Source organism: Eubalaena glacialis, chromosome 13 (assembly GCF_028564815.1).
Source record: "Eubalaena glacialis isolate mEubGla1 chromosome 13, mEubGla1.1.hap2.+ XY, whole genome shotgun sequence".
NCBI lineage: Eukaryota > Metazoa > Chordata > Mammalia > Artiodactyla > Balaenidae > Eubalaena > Eubalaena glacialis.
In genome coordinates this window covers 31588590-31604982 of record NC_083728.1, presented here as the reverse complement: position 1 = coordinate 31604982, position 16393 = coordinate 31588590, and the positions used below count along the sequence as shown (strand labels likewise).

Genomic DNA, 16393 nt, shown 5'->3' with positions numbered 1-16393 from the left:
GTAGCTGCATCACTTCAGTCTCTGCCTCTGTCTTCACCTGGCCTTCTTTCCTGTGTCTCTGTATATCCTCTCCTCTTCTTCTAAGGACAACAGTCATATTGGATTTATGGTCTACCCTAATCCTAATGTGACCTCATTTTAACTAATAAATAGTCTGCAAAGATGCTATTTCCAAACAAGGTTACATTCTGACGTAGCAGTTTGACATTAATTTTGAGGGGACACGATTCAACCCAGTATACAAGGATGGGCAGATAAACCAGTGGGATAAAACAGAAACTCTAGAAACAGAACCACATATTGGTCTCACTTACAGCAGATGTGCCATTGCAACACAGTGGGGAAAGAAGTGTCTCTTCAATAAAGGAGTCAAATGAAAATCTGCATGTGGATAAAAAGAACATTGACCTCTACCTCACATCATACATAAAGACTAATTTCAGATGGATCATAGACCTAAATGTGATAGGTAAAATAACAAATTATTTTCATGATACACACAAGAGATTATCTTCATTATCTGGGGGTTGGCAAAGATTTCTTTAACTGGACACAAAAAGAACTGACATTATTGGGAAGAGTTGATAAACTGGACTTAATTTAAATTAAAAGCTTTTGTTCATCAAAAGATAACATTAAGAGAATGAAAAGGCAAGCCATAGAGTATTGCAGTACCCAACAGAGGACTTGCATCTAAAATATTTAAAGAGCTCCTACAAATCAATAAGAAAAATATAGTCAACTCATTTTCTTAAATGGACAAAAGACTTGAACAGGCATTTCGTAAAAGAAAATATCCAAACAGGCAATAAGCATATGAAAGGGTCCTAAACATCATTTGCGAAATGCAAAATTAAAACCAAAATGAGATACCACTGAATACCCACCAGATTGGCTAAAAATTTTTAAACTGACCCTACCAAGCTGTGGCAAAGATGTGGAACAACTAGAACTTTCATGCACTACCCATAGGAGTAAAATTTGTACAAGCACTTTGGACCAGCAATTCTACTCCTAGATACACACTCAACAGAAATGAGTCTATATGTCCACTAAAAGACATGTAGAAGAATTTGTATAGCAGCTTGATTAATAATTGCCCCAAACTAGAAGTAACCTAAATATTTGTCAACAGTGGAATGGATAAATAGTTTTATATTCATTCGTAAAATGGAACACTATATGTCAGTTAAAAATATAATTACTGCAACAACATGGATGAATTTCACAAGTAATTGTTGACTGAAAGAAGCCAACACAGGAGAGTATATACCAAATGATCCATTTATGTGAAGTTCAAAAACAAGCATAATCTACAATGATAAAAATTAGGATAGTTTTAGGGGTGAATATTGATTGGGAAGAGTCATTTCAGGGATGCTGGAAATGTTCTATGTATTGATCTGGGTGATAGTTACAGTGGTGTGTATAATTTTTTTTTAATACTTATCTGTATTCTTGAGGCTTTTGCACATTATTAGATGTATATTATATTGATACTTCAATTTTTTTAATTAAGAAAAGTGTGATATATTAAATATTATTGAAATAAGTGGACTATTGTCAATATAAAAAATTGAGCCTTCATTAAAATATTTGAGATTTTGTTTTAATGAGATTTCACTTGAACTTATATATTTGGATAACATTCTATGGTTCACTGGTCACTTTCTCATAACATGGTAACAGATATGTCATTTGAGTGTATTCTAGAATAAAGATTCTGGATTTAAAACCATAAATGGTATAAATTAATACCAAAAAAATGCAGTTTTAAAATTTTTGTCAAATTCTTATACAGAAATCTCAGTATTGCATTTCTCATTTCTGTCTTTTAGGCTGAGACATCAAGCACACAAAGAATTTTATGCCTACAAACAGGTGAGATTTACTTAAGATTGGCTTTGATCATGTTTTTCACTAAAAAAATGAGACCTCAGGTTTCCACTCATATTTTAAACTGGGACTAGGTTTACTTGTGTTCATTTTAGCATTTTGCTTGCCAATTTGCCCTACAAAATACTTCACTTTAAGTGTTCTTTTTTTTTTTTTTTTTTTTGGCTGTGTTGGGTCTTCGTTGCTGTACGCAGGCTTTCTCTAGTTGCGGCGAGTGGGGGCTACTCCTCGTTGCAGTGCCTGAGCTTATTGTGGTGGCTTCTCTTAAGTATTACTTGAAGTTATAGAAAGTTCAAATGATAAAATAATATAACTTAACAGGGAACTTTGGCCAACATTTTGGTAAAGGGAAATGCTGTAGCTTAAAACCCTTAAAGTTACTATTATCCTAATGGAGTTCAGAGATTCCATTAAATGAAATTTTTACCTTCTTCATTAGAAGACATACTAGTTCCTCAGAGGTAACCAGCTGTATTATACTGATCTCATCTCCTCCCCTTTGTACTTTAAATGTTAGTTCACGTCACACCACTGGAAGTCCAGATACTTCAGTCATTGCTATTAACTCCTAGCCCTTTGTACTATCCCTTTGCTGATATGTTCTTTAAGGTAATAAATTTAGCTTTTCTTGAACGCCAGTAAAATTTGTTTTTTCTTCCATGTGTCATCCGTTAATGTTTTACCACTGACACCAAACAGTGGGCCTAGGTGTTCCTTAATTTTCTTTTGACCTCGAGCATGAAATTATTTTTGTCATCCATAGCAATTTGGGAGGGGGGGAAAGGTGGGGGGGCAAGCTTCAGTTTATTTGGGTCTTTAATCTTGCTAACACTGATGTTACAGACCATGTCGTCATTTTAGGATTACATACCTTTTTGTCCATGTCTCTTTAAAATCTGAGCTCATTGGTGAGTTCCTTAGATATCCACACTGATGTCCATAGGTAACCACACATGGGTCTCGTGTGGGATTCATATACAGAGATGAATGTCTTAGTTTTCTTTTTTTTTTTTTAACATCTTTATTGGAGTATAATTGCTTTACAATGGTGTGTTAGTTTCTGCTTTATAACAAAGTGAATCAGTTATACATACACACATATGTTCCCATATCTCTTCCCTCTTGCATCTCCTTCCCTCCCACCCTCCCTATCCCACCCCTCTAGGTGATCACAAAGCACCGAGCTGATCTCCCTGTGCTATGCGGCTGCTTCCCACTAGCTATCTATTTTACGTTTGGTAGTGTATATATGTCCATGCCACACTCTCACTTTGTCACAGCTTACCTTTCCCCCTCCCCATATCCTCAAGTCCATTCTCTAGTAGGTCTGTGTCTTTATTCCCGTCTTACCACTAGGTTCTTCATGACCTTTTTTTTTTTTTTCCTTAGATTCCATATATACGTGTTAGCATACTGTATTTGTTTTTCTCTTTCTGACTTACTTCACTCTGTATGACACACTCTAACTCCATCCACCTCACTACAAATAACTCAATTTCGTTTCTTTTTATAGCTGAGTAATATTCCATTGTATATATGTGCCACATCTTCTTTATCCATTCATCCGATGATGGACACTTAGGTTGCTTCCATGTCCTGGCTATTGTAAATAGAGCTGCAATGAACATTTTGGCACATGACTCTTTTTGAATTATGGTTTTCTCAGGGTATATGCCCAGTAGTGGGATTGCTGGGTCGTATGGTAGTTCTATTTTTAGTTTTTTAAGGAACCTCCATACTGTTCTCCATAGTGGCTGTATCAATTTACATTCCCACCAACAGTGCGAGAGTGTTCCCTTTTCTCCACACCCTCTCCAGCATTCATTGTTTCTAGATTTTTTGATGATGGCCATTCTGACTGGTGTGAGATGATATCTCATTGTAGTTTTGATTTGCATTTCTCTAATGATTAATGATGTTGAGGATTCTTTCATGTGTTTGTTGACAATCTGTATATCTTCTTTGGAGAAATGTCTATTTAGGTCTTCTTCCCATTTTTGGATTGGGTTGTTTGTTTTTTTGTTATTGAGCTGCATGAGCTGCTTGTAAATTTTGGAGATTAATCCTTTGTCCGTTGCTTCATTTGCAAATATTTTCTCCCATTCTGAGGGTTGTCTTTCCATCTTGTTTATGATTTCCTTTGCTGTGCAAAAGCTTTTAAGTTTCATTAGGTCCCATTTATTTATTTGTGTTTTTATTTCCATTTCTCTAGGAGCTGGGTCAAAAAGGATCTTGCTGTGGTTTATGTCATGGAGTGTTCTGCCTATGTTTTCCTCTAAGAGTTTGCTAGTGTCTGGCCTTACATTTAGGTCTTTAATCCATTTTGAGTTTATTTTTGTGTATGGTGTCAGGGAGTGTTCTAATTTCATTCTTTTACATATAGCTGTCCAATTTTCCCAGCACCACTTATTGAAGAGGCTATCTTTTCTCCACTGTATATGCTTGCCTCCTTTATCAAAGATAAGGTGACCATATGTGCGTGGGCTTATCTCTGGGCTTTCTATCCTGTTCCATTGATCTATATTTCTGTTTTGGTGCCAGTACCAAACTGTCTTGATTACTGTAGCTTTGTAATATAGTCTGAAGTCAGGGAGCCTGATTCCTCCAGCTCCATTTTTCGTTCTCAAGATTGCTTCGGCTATTCGGGGTCTTTTGTGTTTCCATACAAATTGTGAAATTTTTTGTTCTAGTTCTGTGAAAAATGCCAGTGGTAGTTTGATAGGGATTGCATTGAATCTGTAGATTGCTTTGGGTAGTAGAGTCATTTTCACAATGTTGATTCTTCCAATCCAAGAACATGGTATATCTCTCCATCTATTTGTATCATCTTTAATTTCTTTCATCAGTGTCTTATAATTTTCTGCATACAGGTCTTTTGTCTCCTTAGGTAGGTTTATTCCTAGATATTTTATTCTTTTTGCTGCAATGGTAAATGGGAGTGTTTTCTTAATTTCACTTTCAGATTTTTCATCATTAGTGTATAGGAATGCAAGAGATTTCTGTGCATTAATTTTGCATCCTGCTACTTTACCAAATTCATTGATTAGCTCTAGTAGTTTTCTGGTAGGATCTTTAGGATTCTCTATGTCTAGTATCATGTCATCTGCAAACAGTGACAGTTTTACTTCTTCTTTTCCGATTTGGATTCCTTTTATTTCTTTTTGTTCTCTGATTGCGGTGGCTAACACTTCCAAAACTATGTTGAATAATAGTGGTGAAAGTGGGCAACCTTGTCTTTTATCATAAATGGGTGTTGAATTTTGTCGAAAGCTTTCTCTGCATCTATTGAGATGATCATATGGTTTTTCTCCTTCAGTTTGTTAATATGGTGTATCACGTTGATTGATTTGCATATATTGAAGAATCCTTGCATTCCTGGGATAAACCCCACTTGATCATGGTGTATGATCCTTTTAATGTGCTGTTGGATTCTGTTTGCTAATATTTTGTTGAGGATTTTTGCATCTGTGTTCATCAGTGATATTGGCCTGTAGTTTTCTTTCTTTGTGACATATTTGTCTGGTTTTGGTATCAGGGTGATGGTGGCCTCGTAGAATGAGGTGGGGAGTGTTCCTCCCTCTGCAATATTTTGGAAGAGTTTGAGAAGGATAGGTGTTAGCTCTTCTCTAAATGTTTGATAGAATTCGCCTGTGAAGCCATTTGGTCCTGGGCTTTTGTTTGTTGGAAGATTTTTAATCACAGTTTCAATTTCAGTGCTTGTAATTGGTCTGTTCATATTTTCTATTTCTTCCTGGTTCAGTCTTGGCAGGTTGTGCATTTCTAAGAATTTGTCCATTTCTTCGAGGTTGTCCATTTTATTGGCATAGAGTTGCTTGTAGTAGTCTATTAGGATGCTTTGTATTTCTGCGGTGTCTGTTGTAACTTCTCCTTTTTCATTTCTAGTTTTATTGATTTGTCCTCTCCCTCTTTTTCTTGATGAGTCTGGCTAATGGTTTATCAATTTTTTTTATCGTCTCAAAGAACCAGCTTTTAGTTTTATTGATCTTTGCTATCATTTCCTTCATTTCTTTTTCATTTATTTCTGATCTGATCTTTATGATTTCTTTCCTTCTGCTAACTTTGGTGTTTTTTTTTTTTCTTCTTTCTCTAATTGCTTTAGGTGCAAGGTTAGGTTCTTTATTTGAGATGTTTCCTGTTTCTTAACGTAGGATTGTATTGCTATAAACTTCCCTCTTAGAACTGCTTTTGCTGCATCCCATAGGTTTTGGGTCGTCGTGTTTCCATTGTCATTTGTTTCTAGGTTTTTTTGATTTCCCCTTTGATTTCTTCAGTGATCACTTCGTTATTAAGTAGTGTATTGTGTAGCCTCCATGTGTTTGTATTTTTTACAGATCTTTTCCTGTGATTGATATCTAGTCTCATAGCGTTGTGGTCAGAAAAGATACTTGATACGATTTCAATTTTCTTAAATTTACCAAGGCTTGATTTGTGACCCAAGATATGATCTATCCTGGGGAATGTTCCATTAGCACTTGAGAAAAATGTGTATTCTGTTGTTTTGGGGTGGAATGTCCTATAAATATCAATTAAGTCCATCTTGTTTAATGTATCATTTAAAGCTTGTGTTTCCTTATTTATTTTCATTTTGGATGATCTGTGTATTGGTGAAAGTGGGGTGTTAAAGTCCCCTACTATGATTGTGTGACTGTCAATTTCCCCTTTTATGGCTGTTAGTATTTGCCTTATGTATTGAGGTGCTCCTATGTTGGGTGCATAAATATTTACAATTGTTATATCTTCTTCTTGGATCAATCCCTTGATCATTATGTAGTGTCCTTCTTTGTCTCTTGTAATAGTCTTTATTTTAAAGTCTATTTTGTCTGATATGAGAACTGCTACTCCAGCTTTCTTTTGATTTCCATTTGCATCGAATATCTTTTTCCATCCCTTCACTTTCAATCTGTATGTGTCCCTAGGTCTGAAGTGGGTCTCTTGTAGACAGCATATATACGGGTCTTGTTTTTGTATCCATTCAGCCAGTCTCTGTCTTTTGGTGGGAGCATTTAATCCATTTACATTTAGGGTAATTATCGATAGGTATGTTCCTATTCCCATTTTCTTAAATGTTTTGGGTTTGTTATTGTAGGTGTTTTCCTTCTCTTGTGTTTCTTGCCTAGAGAAGTTCCTTTAGCATTTGTTGTAAAGCTGGTTTGGTGGTGCTGAACTCTCTCAGCTTTTGCTTGTCTGTAAAGGTTTTAATTTCTCCATCAAATCTGAATGAGATCCTTGCTTGGTAGAGTAATCTTGGTTGTAGGTTTTTCTCCTTCACCACTTTAAATATGTCCTGCCACTCGCTTCTGGCTTGCAGAGTTTCTGCTGAAAGATCAGCTGTTAACCTTATGGGGATTCCCTTGTGTGTTATTTGTTGTTTTTCCCTTGCTGCTTTCAATATGTTTTCTTTATATTTAATTTTTGATAGTTTGATTAATATGTGTCTTGGTGTGTTTCTCCTTGGATTTATCCTGTATGGGACCCTCTGTGCTTCCTGGACTTGATTAACTATTTCCTTTCCCATATTAGGGAAGTTTTCGACTATAATCTCCTCAAATATTTTCTCAGTCCCTTTATTTTTCTCTTCTTCTTCTGGGACCCCTATAATTCAAATGTTGGTGCGTTTAATGTTTCCCAGGGGTCTCTGAGACTGTCCTCAGTTCTTTTCATTCTTTTTTCTTTATTCTGCTCTGCAGTAGTTATTTCCACTATTTTATCTTCCAGGTCACTTATCCGTTCTTCTGCCTCAGTTATTCTGCTATTGATCCCTTCTAGAGTATTTTTAATTTCATTTATTGTGTTGTTCATCGTTGCTTGTTTACTCTTTAGTTCTTCTGCGTCCTTGTTAAATGTTTCTTGCATTTTGTCTATTATATTTCCAAGATTTTGGATCATCTTTACTATCATTATTCTGAATTCTTTTTCAGGTAGACTGCCTATTTCCTCTTCATTTGTTAGGTCTGGTGGGTTTTTACCTTGCTCCTTCATCTGCTGTGTGTTTTTCTGTCTTCTCATTTTGCTTATCTTACTGTGTTTGGGGTCTCCTTTTCGCAGGCTGCAGGTTCGTAGTTCCCGTTGTTTTTGGTGTCTGTCCCCAGTGACTAAGGTTGGTTCAGTGGGTTGTGTAGGCTTCCTGGTGGAGGAGACTAGTGCCTGTGTTCTGGTGGATGAGGCTGGATCTTGTCTTTCTGGTGGGCAGGTCCACGTCTGGTGGTGTGTTTTGGGGTGTCTGTGGCCTTATTATGATTTTAGGCAGCCTCTCTGCTAATGGATGGGGCTGTGTTCCTGTCTTGCTACTTGTTTGGCATAGGGTGTCCAGCACTGTAGCTTGCTGGTCATTGAGTGAAGCTGGGTCTTGGTGTTGAGATGGAGATCTCTGGGAGATTTTCGCCGTTTGGTATTACGTGGAGCTGGGAGGTCTCTTGTGGACCAGTGTCCTGAAGTTGGCTCTCCCACCTCAGAGGCAGAGCCCTGATGCCTGGCTGGAGCACCAAGAGTCTTTCATCCACACGGCTCAGAATAAAAGGGAGATAAAATAGAAAGAAAGAAAGAGGATAAAATAAAGTAAGATAAAATAAAATAAAGTTATCAAAATAAAAAATAATTATTAAGAAAAAAAATTTTTTTTAAGTTAAAAAAAAATAACGGACGGACAGAGCCCTAGGACAAATGGTGAAAGCAAAGCTATACAGACAAAATCTCACACAGAAGCATACACATACACCCTCACAAAAAGAGGAAAAGGGGAAAAAATAATATATCTTGCTCCCAAAGTCCACCTCCTCAATTTGGGATGATTCACTGTCTATTCAGGTATTCCACAGATGCAGGGTACATCAAGTTGATTGTGGAGCTTTAGTCCGCTGCTTCTGAGGCTGCTGGGAGAAATTTCCCTTTCTCTTCTTTGTTCGCACAGCTCCCAGGGTTCAGCTTTGGATTTGGACCCGCCTCTGCGTGTAGGTCGCCTGTGGGCATCTGTTCTTCGCTCAGACAGGACGGGGTTAAAGGAGCAGGTGATTCGGGGGCTCTGGCTAACTCAGGCCGGGGGGAGGGAGGCGTACGGATGCGGGGCAAGCCTGCGGCGGCAGAGGCCGGCGTGACGTTGCAGCAGCCTGAGGCGCGCCCGTGCGTTCTCCTGGGAAAATTGTCCCTGGATCACGGCACCCTGGCAGTGGCGGGCTGCACAGGCTCCCGGGAGGGGCGATGTGGATAGTGACCTGTGCTCGCACACAGGCTTTTTGCTGGCGGCAGCAACAGCCTTAGCGTCTCATGCCCGTCTCTGGAGTCCGCGCTGATAGCCGCAGCTCGCGCCCGTCTCTGGAGCTCCTTTAAGCAGCGCTCTTAATCCCCTCTCCTCTTGCACCAGGAAACAAAGAGGGAAGAAAAAGTCTCTTGCCTCTTAGGCAGCTCCAGACCTTTTCCCGGACTCCCTCCTGGCTAGCTGTGGTGCACTAACCCCTTCAGGCTGTGTTCACACAGCCAACCCCAGTCCTCTCCCTGCGATCCGACCGCCGGAGCCTCAGCTCCCAGCCCCCACCCACCCCGGCGGGTGAGCAGAGAAGCCTCTCGGGCTGGTGAGTGCTGGTCGGCACCGATCCTCCGTGCGGGAATCTCTCCGCTTTGCCCTCCACACCCCTGTTGCTGTGCTCTCCTCCGTGGCTCCGAAGCTTCCGCCCTCCGCCACCCACAGTCTCTGCCTGCGAAGGGGCTTCCTAGTGTGTGGAAACCTTTCCTCCTTCACAGCTCCCTCCCACTGGTGCAGGTCCCATCCCTATTCTTTTGTCTCTGTTTTTTGTTTTTTCTTTTGCCCTACCCAGGTACGTGGGGAGTTTCTTGCCTTTTGGGAGGTCTGAGGTCTTCTGCCAGTGTTCAGTCGGTGTTCTATAGGAGCAGTTCCACGTTTAGATGTATTTCTGATGTATCTATGGGGAGGAAGGTGCTCTCCGCGTCTTACTCTTCTGCCATCTTCTCTCCAGCCTTAGTTTTCTAAAGGAATGAACCTTTTTGTCTCAAATTGTTTTTTGAGGAACCTCCACACTGTTTTCCATAGTGGCTGCACCAACTTACATTCCCACCAACAGCGTAGGAGGGTTCCCTTTTCTCCACACCCTCGCCAGCATTTGTTATCTGTAGACTTTTTAATGATGACCATTCTGACTGGTGGGAGGTGATACCTCATTGTAGTTTTGATTTTCATTTCTCTGATAATTAGTGATGTTGAGCATCTTTTCATATGCCTGTTGCCCATCTGTATGTCTTCTTTGGAGAACTGTCTATTTAGGTCTGCTGCCCATTTTTCAATTGGGTTGTTTGTTTTTTGTTATTGAGTTGTATGAGCTGTTTGTATATTTGGAAATTAAGCCCTTGTCAGTGGCATCATTTGCAGATATTTTCTCCCAGTCCTTAAGTTGTCTTTTCATTTTGTTTATGGTTTCCTTTGCTGTGCAGAAGCTTTTAAGCTTGATAAGGTCCTATTTGTTTAGAGATGTTCTTTTTAAATAGTCATCTGCCCTCTTGTCATTTTGCATTCTTTTTAACTGATATCCAGTCACCACAAAGTCAGGTTAGGGACAGCACCTGGATGAGTTTTAAACCCATTTACATAATTCTGGATAGAGCTAAAGTTTTCTGAGAATAGTGATGTATAATAATAAGCAAAGCTTCCAAAATTAAGATTGACCTTACTTTTCAGTCTTTTATAAATTACCAGTCTGTCCCATGAGTCAATACTGTGTTTTACCAAATCATGAGGCAAGCAATCTCATTTACTTTCCCCCCATATTAGCACATACTTCAGATAGGCATGTGTTAATTTCTTCTCCTGAAATTTAATCTATTCTCAAAGAGATTTTAAAATTGCTTTTCAGGAGAATACTGCACCATTGCTCAAGTTAAAAGAATGTTGCTAAAATGTTCTATCTCAAACTGTAAGAGATTCTCTCTAATACTGAATATGAGGTGAAATGAGCTATATACAGAAAAGAAAAATATTTGTAAGAATAATGAGAAATCTTTTAAATTACAGATTTAAATGGGCATAAAAGCATACTTTTTTTGTCTTACAGGTTATAGTAAAAGAAAAAGTAAAAGAACTGAATTTACATGAGGTAAGTTGCCTATAAGTATTTTAATCTGTTCTTGAGTATATTCTAACAGAAGTGGTATGCTGTGGTATGCTTAAACATCTGTATTTTCAGAAGCTAAAAAAAATTGGGCTTATTTTGATCAGCTTAATAGAATATTTGATGGTGAGGTCACATAAAAATCAATTTCGTGAAGACTTATAAAAGTGTAAAATAACTCATTTTTAATAGGGATGGTGCCAGTGTAAGATTTCATAGCAGCAGGGATGCTGCTTGCTGTCCATGCTATACGAGTAGGAGATAGATATAAACAAGTTTTTCTACTCAAGATGAATTTGCACTAATTTCACTCTTGAAAATGTTCCCAGAAGTCCTTTCTTACCAATGGCACAAACAAGGCAGTGATTACTTCATGAAGGTGGGGGTTTGGGGAGGTGAGACAGAGGGATGGAATAGGGAAGAACATATAGGGAGAGATATGAACTCTTGGACTTGTCTAGTGATGAGGTTGCGTGGTTGGGGTGTTCACTATATTGTTATGCTTTCTAAGCTAAATACAGAAGTGTGTGGGTATCCTGCTATGCACCTTAAGACACATAGTCTATAGTAATTCTTGTTTATTTTATTCCTTGTCTTGCCACTGATTTCAGATGTTCAGAGTTTTTATTTTTAATTTTAGGGCCCTTTCTCTTCCACCCTTTCTGAGTTTTTTAATTGGTGTTTAAAGCAAGGACTTGAAAAGCTACACATTGTAATATCTATGTTTTATATAGCATAACTGTGGTGAAGCTACATTACCAGTCTCTTCAAAGAGAGTTAATTTGTGAAATTATTTGAATAATAATAAAAAAATAATGATTTATATTATTGTTGAACACTTTGAAATCATCTACTGCTCCTTTGCTCTTTTTTAAAAATATTTATTTATTTATTTGGTTGGTTGCACTGGGTCTTAGTTGCGGCAGGCGGGCTCCTTAGTTGCGGCATGCATGTGAGATCTAGTTCCCTGACCAGGGATCAAACCCAGGCCCCCTGCATTGGGAGCTCAGAGTCTTAACCACTCTGCCACCAGGGAAGTCCCTCCTTTGCTCTTTCTGCATATTTTTTATCAAAGAGTTGATATGGTACAGCATTTCAGAACTAACCTTGGATTAAACTCAAGCATCAAATACTGTTTGATTTAAAAATTTTTCCCAAAACAGTAATAGAAAGTGATCCTCTTCTGTTTGGAGTCTTTTTGATGACCATAAATGAAAAGATCAAATTCTGACATACATTAACAATACTGAATAACCATGTTTGTCAGGAATAGAAGTCTTCCTTATTCATCTGACCCATTAGTTTAGAATCTTTATCCTGAATAAGTGAATTGTGTTGCATCATTACATATCAGAGTTAGTATCCCAACCGCACCCACTAATTCCAGTTTCGCTGTACCTAAGAAAACCTAACCTTGCTCTACAACTTGTTTCCGCAGGCCAGTCATGTACTTTTCACAGTTTGGTCCTTTTTGGATGCACTTCTTTGTGTTGAAACTATTTTGTCAAACTTCCTTGTGCGTGTGCATTCCTGTAGCCTAATTATACAGTGATACATAGCTTGTTCCTGTGTAAGCACATGGAATTTCAATATGAATAATGTTATTAGTGAATAATTATAATAGTGGAAAATCGGAGACAAGCTAAATGTCCACCAGTAGTGTAACAAATAAATGAAACATGATACACTGGAAGATTATCCATCAAGAGAGGGAGGGAGGGAGGAAAAGAAGGAAACCTGATACAGTGATTCATACAGTGAGGTACTATACGGCAGGCAAAATTAAGGAACAAGCTCCATCTATAAACACGTCAACCTAGATAGATCTCTAACGGGATCTTGAAAAAGCAAGTTGCAAAATGATATAAATGTTTATATCATGTATGTAAACTAAGATAAACACATTTTTCATGGATTTATATGCATACTGCATAGTGTTTGAAAAGGATGCATAATGATCACACAGAGGAGGAGAGAAGAGGGAAAAGATTAGGGGAAGTTGGTCAAAAGGGATGTTAATTTAATATATAATGTTCTTAATTTTAAAGAAGGAAAGTAAGTTAATATATTATTTTAAAAATACAGTTGAGGAATTCCCTGGAGGTCCAGTGGTTAGGACTCCGTGCTGTCACTGCCGAGGGCCCGGGTTCAATCCCTGATCAGGGAACTAAGATCCCACAAGCCATGTGGCAAAAAAAATCTAAAAAGTACAGTTGACCCTTGAACAACATGGGTTTGAACTGCATGGGTCCACTTACACGCAGATTTTTTTTCAATAGTGAATACTACACTATTACACGGTCTGTGTTCGTTTGAATCTGTGGATGATCCCACATGCCACACGGTGTGGCCAAAAGTTATAAAAAAAAAAACAAAAATAAATAAATAAATTGCATCTAATGGAGTCTTGGTATCAAGAGAAACAGAAAGGTGCCATGGAAGCTGTGACACACTGGGGCATGCAAGGTCCTGTGTTAAAGAAGTTGTCAGCACTCAGCTCTAGCTAATTGTTACCATAGAGGAATATAGGCTATTGCCAGCTATTGCCAGATCTGGTTTTTTTTTTAAGAGAAGCCTGAGAGCCTTGACATTAGTCTGTGATCTGCTTGTCATTTGCGTTTAGTCTTTGATTTGTTCACCAGTGTCCCCAGCTCTGGTTATGGTGAATGGTTGCTTTCTCCACTAAATTTCTTTTGCACCTTTATCAAAAATCAAATGGCCATTTTTTGTGAGTCTATTTCTGGATTCTCTATTCTGTTCCATTGATTTCTGTGCCTGTGTCCCTTCACCAATACCACAGTCTTGATTACTGTATTTTTATAGCAAGTCTTAAAATCAGGTAATATGATTCCTCCAACTTTATTCTTCTTTTCCAAAACAGTTTTAGCTAGTCTGGTTCCTTTGCTCTTCCATGTAAATTTTAACAGCAGCTTGTCTATCTGTACACACATAAACAACAACAACAAAAATCCTGCTGGGATCTTGATTAGTATTGCATTAAATATATAAATCAGGGGAAAACTGATATCTTTACCATGTTGAGTTTTCTAATCTGTAAACACATTATGTCTTTATATTTGAAGTGAGTGTTTTTATAGACAGCATATAGTTAGGTCATGTTTTTTAATCCACCCTGCCAACCTGTCTTTTAATTGATGTGTTTAGACCATTTATGTTCAATGCAATTATTGATGTGTTTGAAATTAGGTCTACTCTTTTACTATTTATCTTCCGCTTTTCCCCCTCTTTCTTATTCCTCTGTTTCCTCCTACCTTCTTTTGTGTTATTTGAACATTTTTAGTATTTTATCTATCGTGATTTTATCTTTTTGTATAATTTTCTAGTGGTTACTTAGGGATTACAAAATAAATACCTAGAATCAATTTTTTAGCACTTCATTTGTAATGCAGAAACCTTATCACCATATAGATCCCTTTACTTTTACTCCTTTATACAGTAAGTGTCATATTACACCTTTATACATTAAAAATGGCATCAGACAATGTTACATTTTTTACTTTTAACCATCAGATATATTTTAAAGAATTCAGGAGGGGACAAATAGTTTGTTATATTTATCCGGATATTTACCGTTTCTGTTGCTCTTAATTCCCAGTGTTCCAAGTTTCCTTCTTATGTCATTTTCCTTCTATGTGATGAACCTCCTTTAGCAATTCTTTTAGAGCAGATCTGCTGGCTATGAATTCTATTAGTTTGCCTTCATCTGAGAATGTCTTTATTTCACCTTTATTCCTGGGTTATTTCTTTTCCTTCAGCACTTTTAAAATGTTGTGCCGCTCCTTCTGACCTCCATGGTTTCTGATGAGAAATTCATAGTCATTCGAATCATCGATCTCCTATCCATAATGTGTCATTTTTCTCTGGCTGCTTTCAAGATTTTTTTCTATGTCTTTAGTTTTCAGCAATTTGATTATGATATGTCTCAGCATGGATTTCTTTGGATTTTTCCTGTTTGGGGTTTACTCAGCTTCACAAATATGTAGGTTTGTCTTTCGCCAAGCTTGGGAAGTTTTTGGCCATTATTCTTCAAATATTTTTTCTGTACTGTATTCTTTCTATCCTGCCACTCTCCCAGAGAAGGCCTCGTCCACCTGCTGTGGCCATGTGGGCCAATCAGAACCCTGAGCCCACGTCTACAGTACAGTACAGTGATACAGCCATCCATATAGCTTCTAAATTTGAACATGTTTGGGTCCATCCCCTCTTCTGTCAGGGTGATATTGCCTATACATACAGAAAGGAAAGGAGAACCTGCTCCCTCCTGCATCTCAGCAGCAGGTGGGATCCTAGCTACACAAGGACCAGGAAAAGTCATCTTTAGGTCAGTTTTCCTGGATCAGGCAGAGAGTGGGTGAGGAGTCATGTGGCAGACATGCTATGGCCCTGCTCTACCCTACTTTCCACAAGAAGAGACTGTAGGAAGGTAACCCCATTGGAGTTGCCCCCCTGTGTAAAATGAAGTTAGGAACATCTTTTCCTTCTCCTCACCTCCCCACAAGCTCATTCCCTTCCCTTTGGTCCAGTGAGGAGGGGGTCTGGTGGTACAAGTTTTGCCACATCCCTTTCTTATGTAGGAGGAGATGTAAACCCTCTCAGTCTTTCTAGGATTACTGATCATTCTTCTTATAAATCACATTACTCAAATTAATTTTTAAATTATAATATAAATACTTAGAGCCCAACTGAGTTTCGTCCCTCAGTTTAAATTGTAAAAATTGTTTTACAAAAATAGTTTAAAAAAAAACCCCAAAGCATGTATAGGGAGCTGACAGTATACAGGACCCTAGAGATTGAGTGGGCAAAGTATAGTCCCTCCCTGCCCTCAAGGAGCACTGGTCCCACAGGAAAGAAAGTCATAAGCCAGTGAGGCAAGGACAGTAAAGCGCTGAGCACACGAACACATGAGGGCCATGGAACGGACGGCCCACTGCACTTCAGTTTGGAATAAGAAAGTCAGATCTTTCCTGAGCAGCACAGCCATGTTTAGAGTGCTTTCATAGCTTTTAAAGATTCCAACCTTAAATGACACGTCTGAACTGGGAATGCTGCCTTTGCAAAAGATATGATTATCCTCGTAACTATTCAAGGAAAGGTATATTAGTGTTCACTACCACCATCAAAGAATGATTGTATATTTAAAAGAAAATCATTTTGGCTAAATTCCCTGAGCTGTGGGTCATTTTCATTGTGTGACATTGTCTTCCCCACATGACTCTCCACTCCCTAGCTTGCATTTTGAGGTAAATTTATAGACTGTGTCAACCCCTTGAAAATTGTCAAATCCTTCCTTCTTGGTCATTTTAGGGATCATGCACTCTGTGAATACTAGAAAATTAGGCTTC

At 38.3% G+C, this 16393-nt stretch overlaps 1 protein-coding gene across 1 annotated transcript in view; it reads left to right on the top strand.

The window, feature by feature from the left end:
• The window catches only part of RNF24 (ring finger protein 24), a 145443-nt gene that overhangs the window by 117964 nt on the left and 11086 nt on the right, over positions 1-16393 (top strand). Inside the window, exons 3-4 of the mRNA XM_061208116.1 lie at positions 1839-1881; positions 10974-11015. Coding sequence (XP_061064099.1) covers positions 1839-1881; positions 10974-11015 — 85 coding nt within the window. The remainder of the gene's footprint in view (positions 1-1838; positions 1882-10973; positions 11016-16393) is intronic.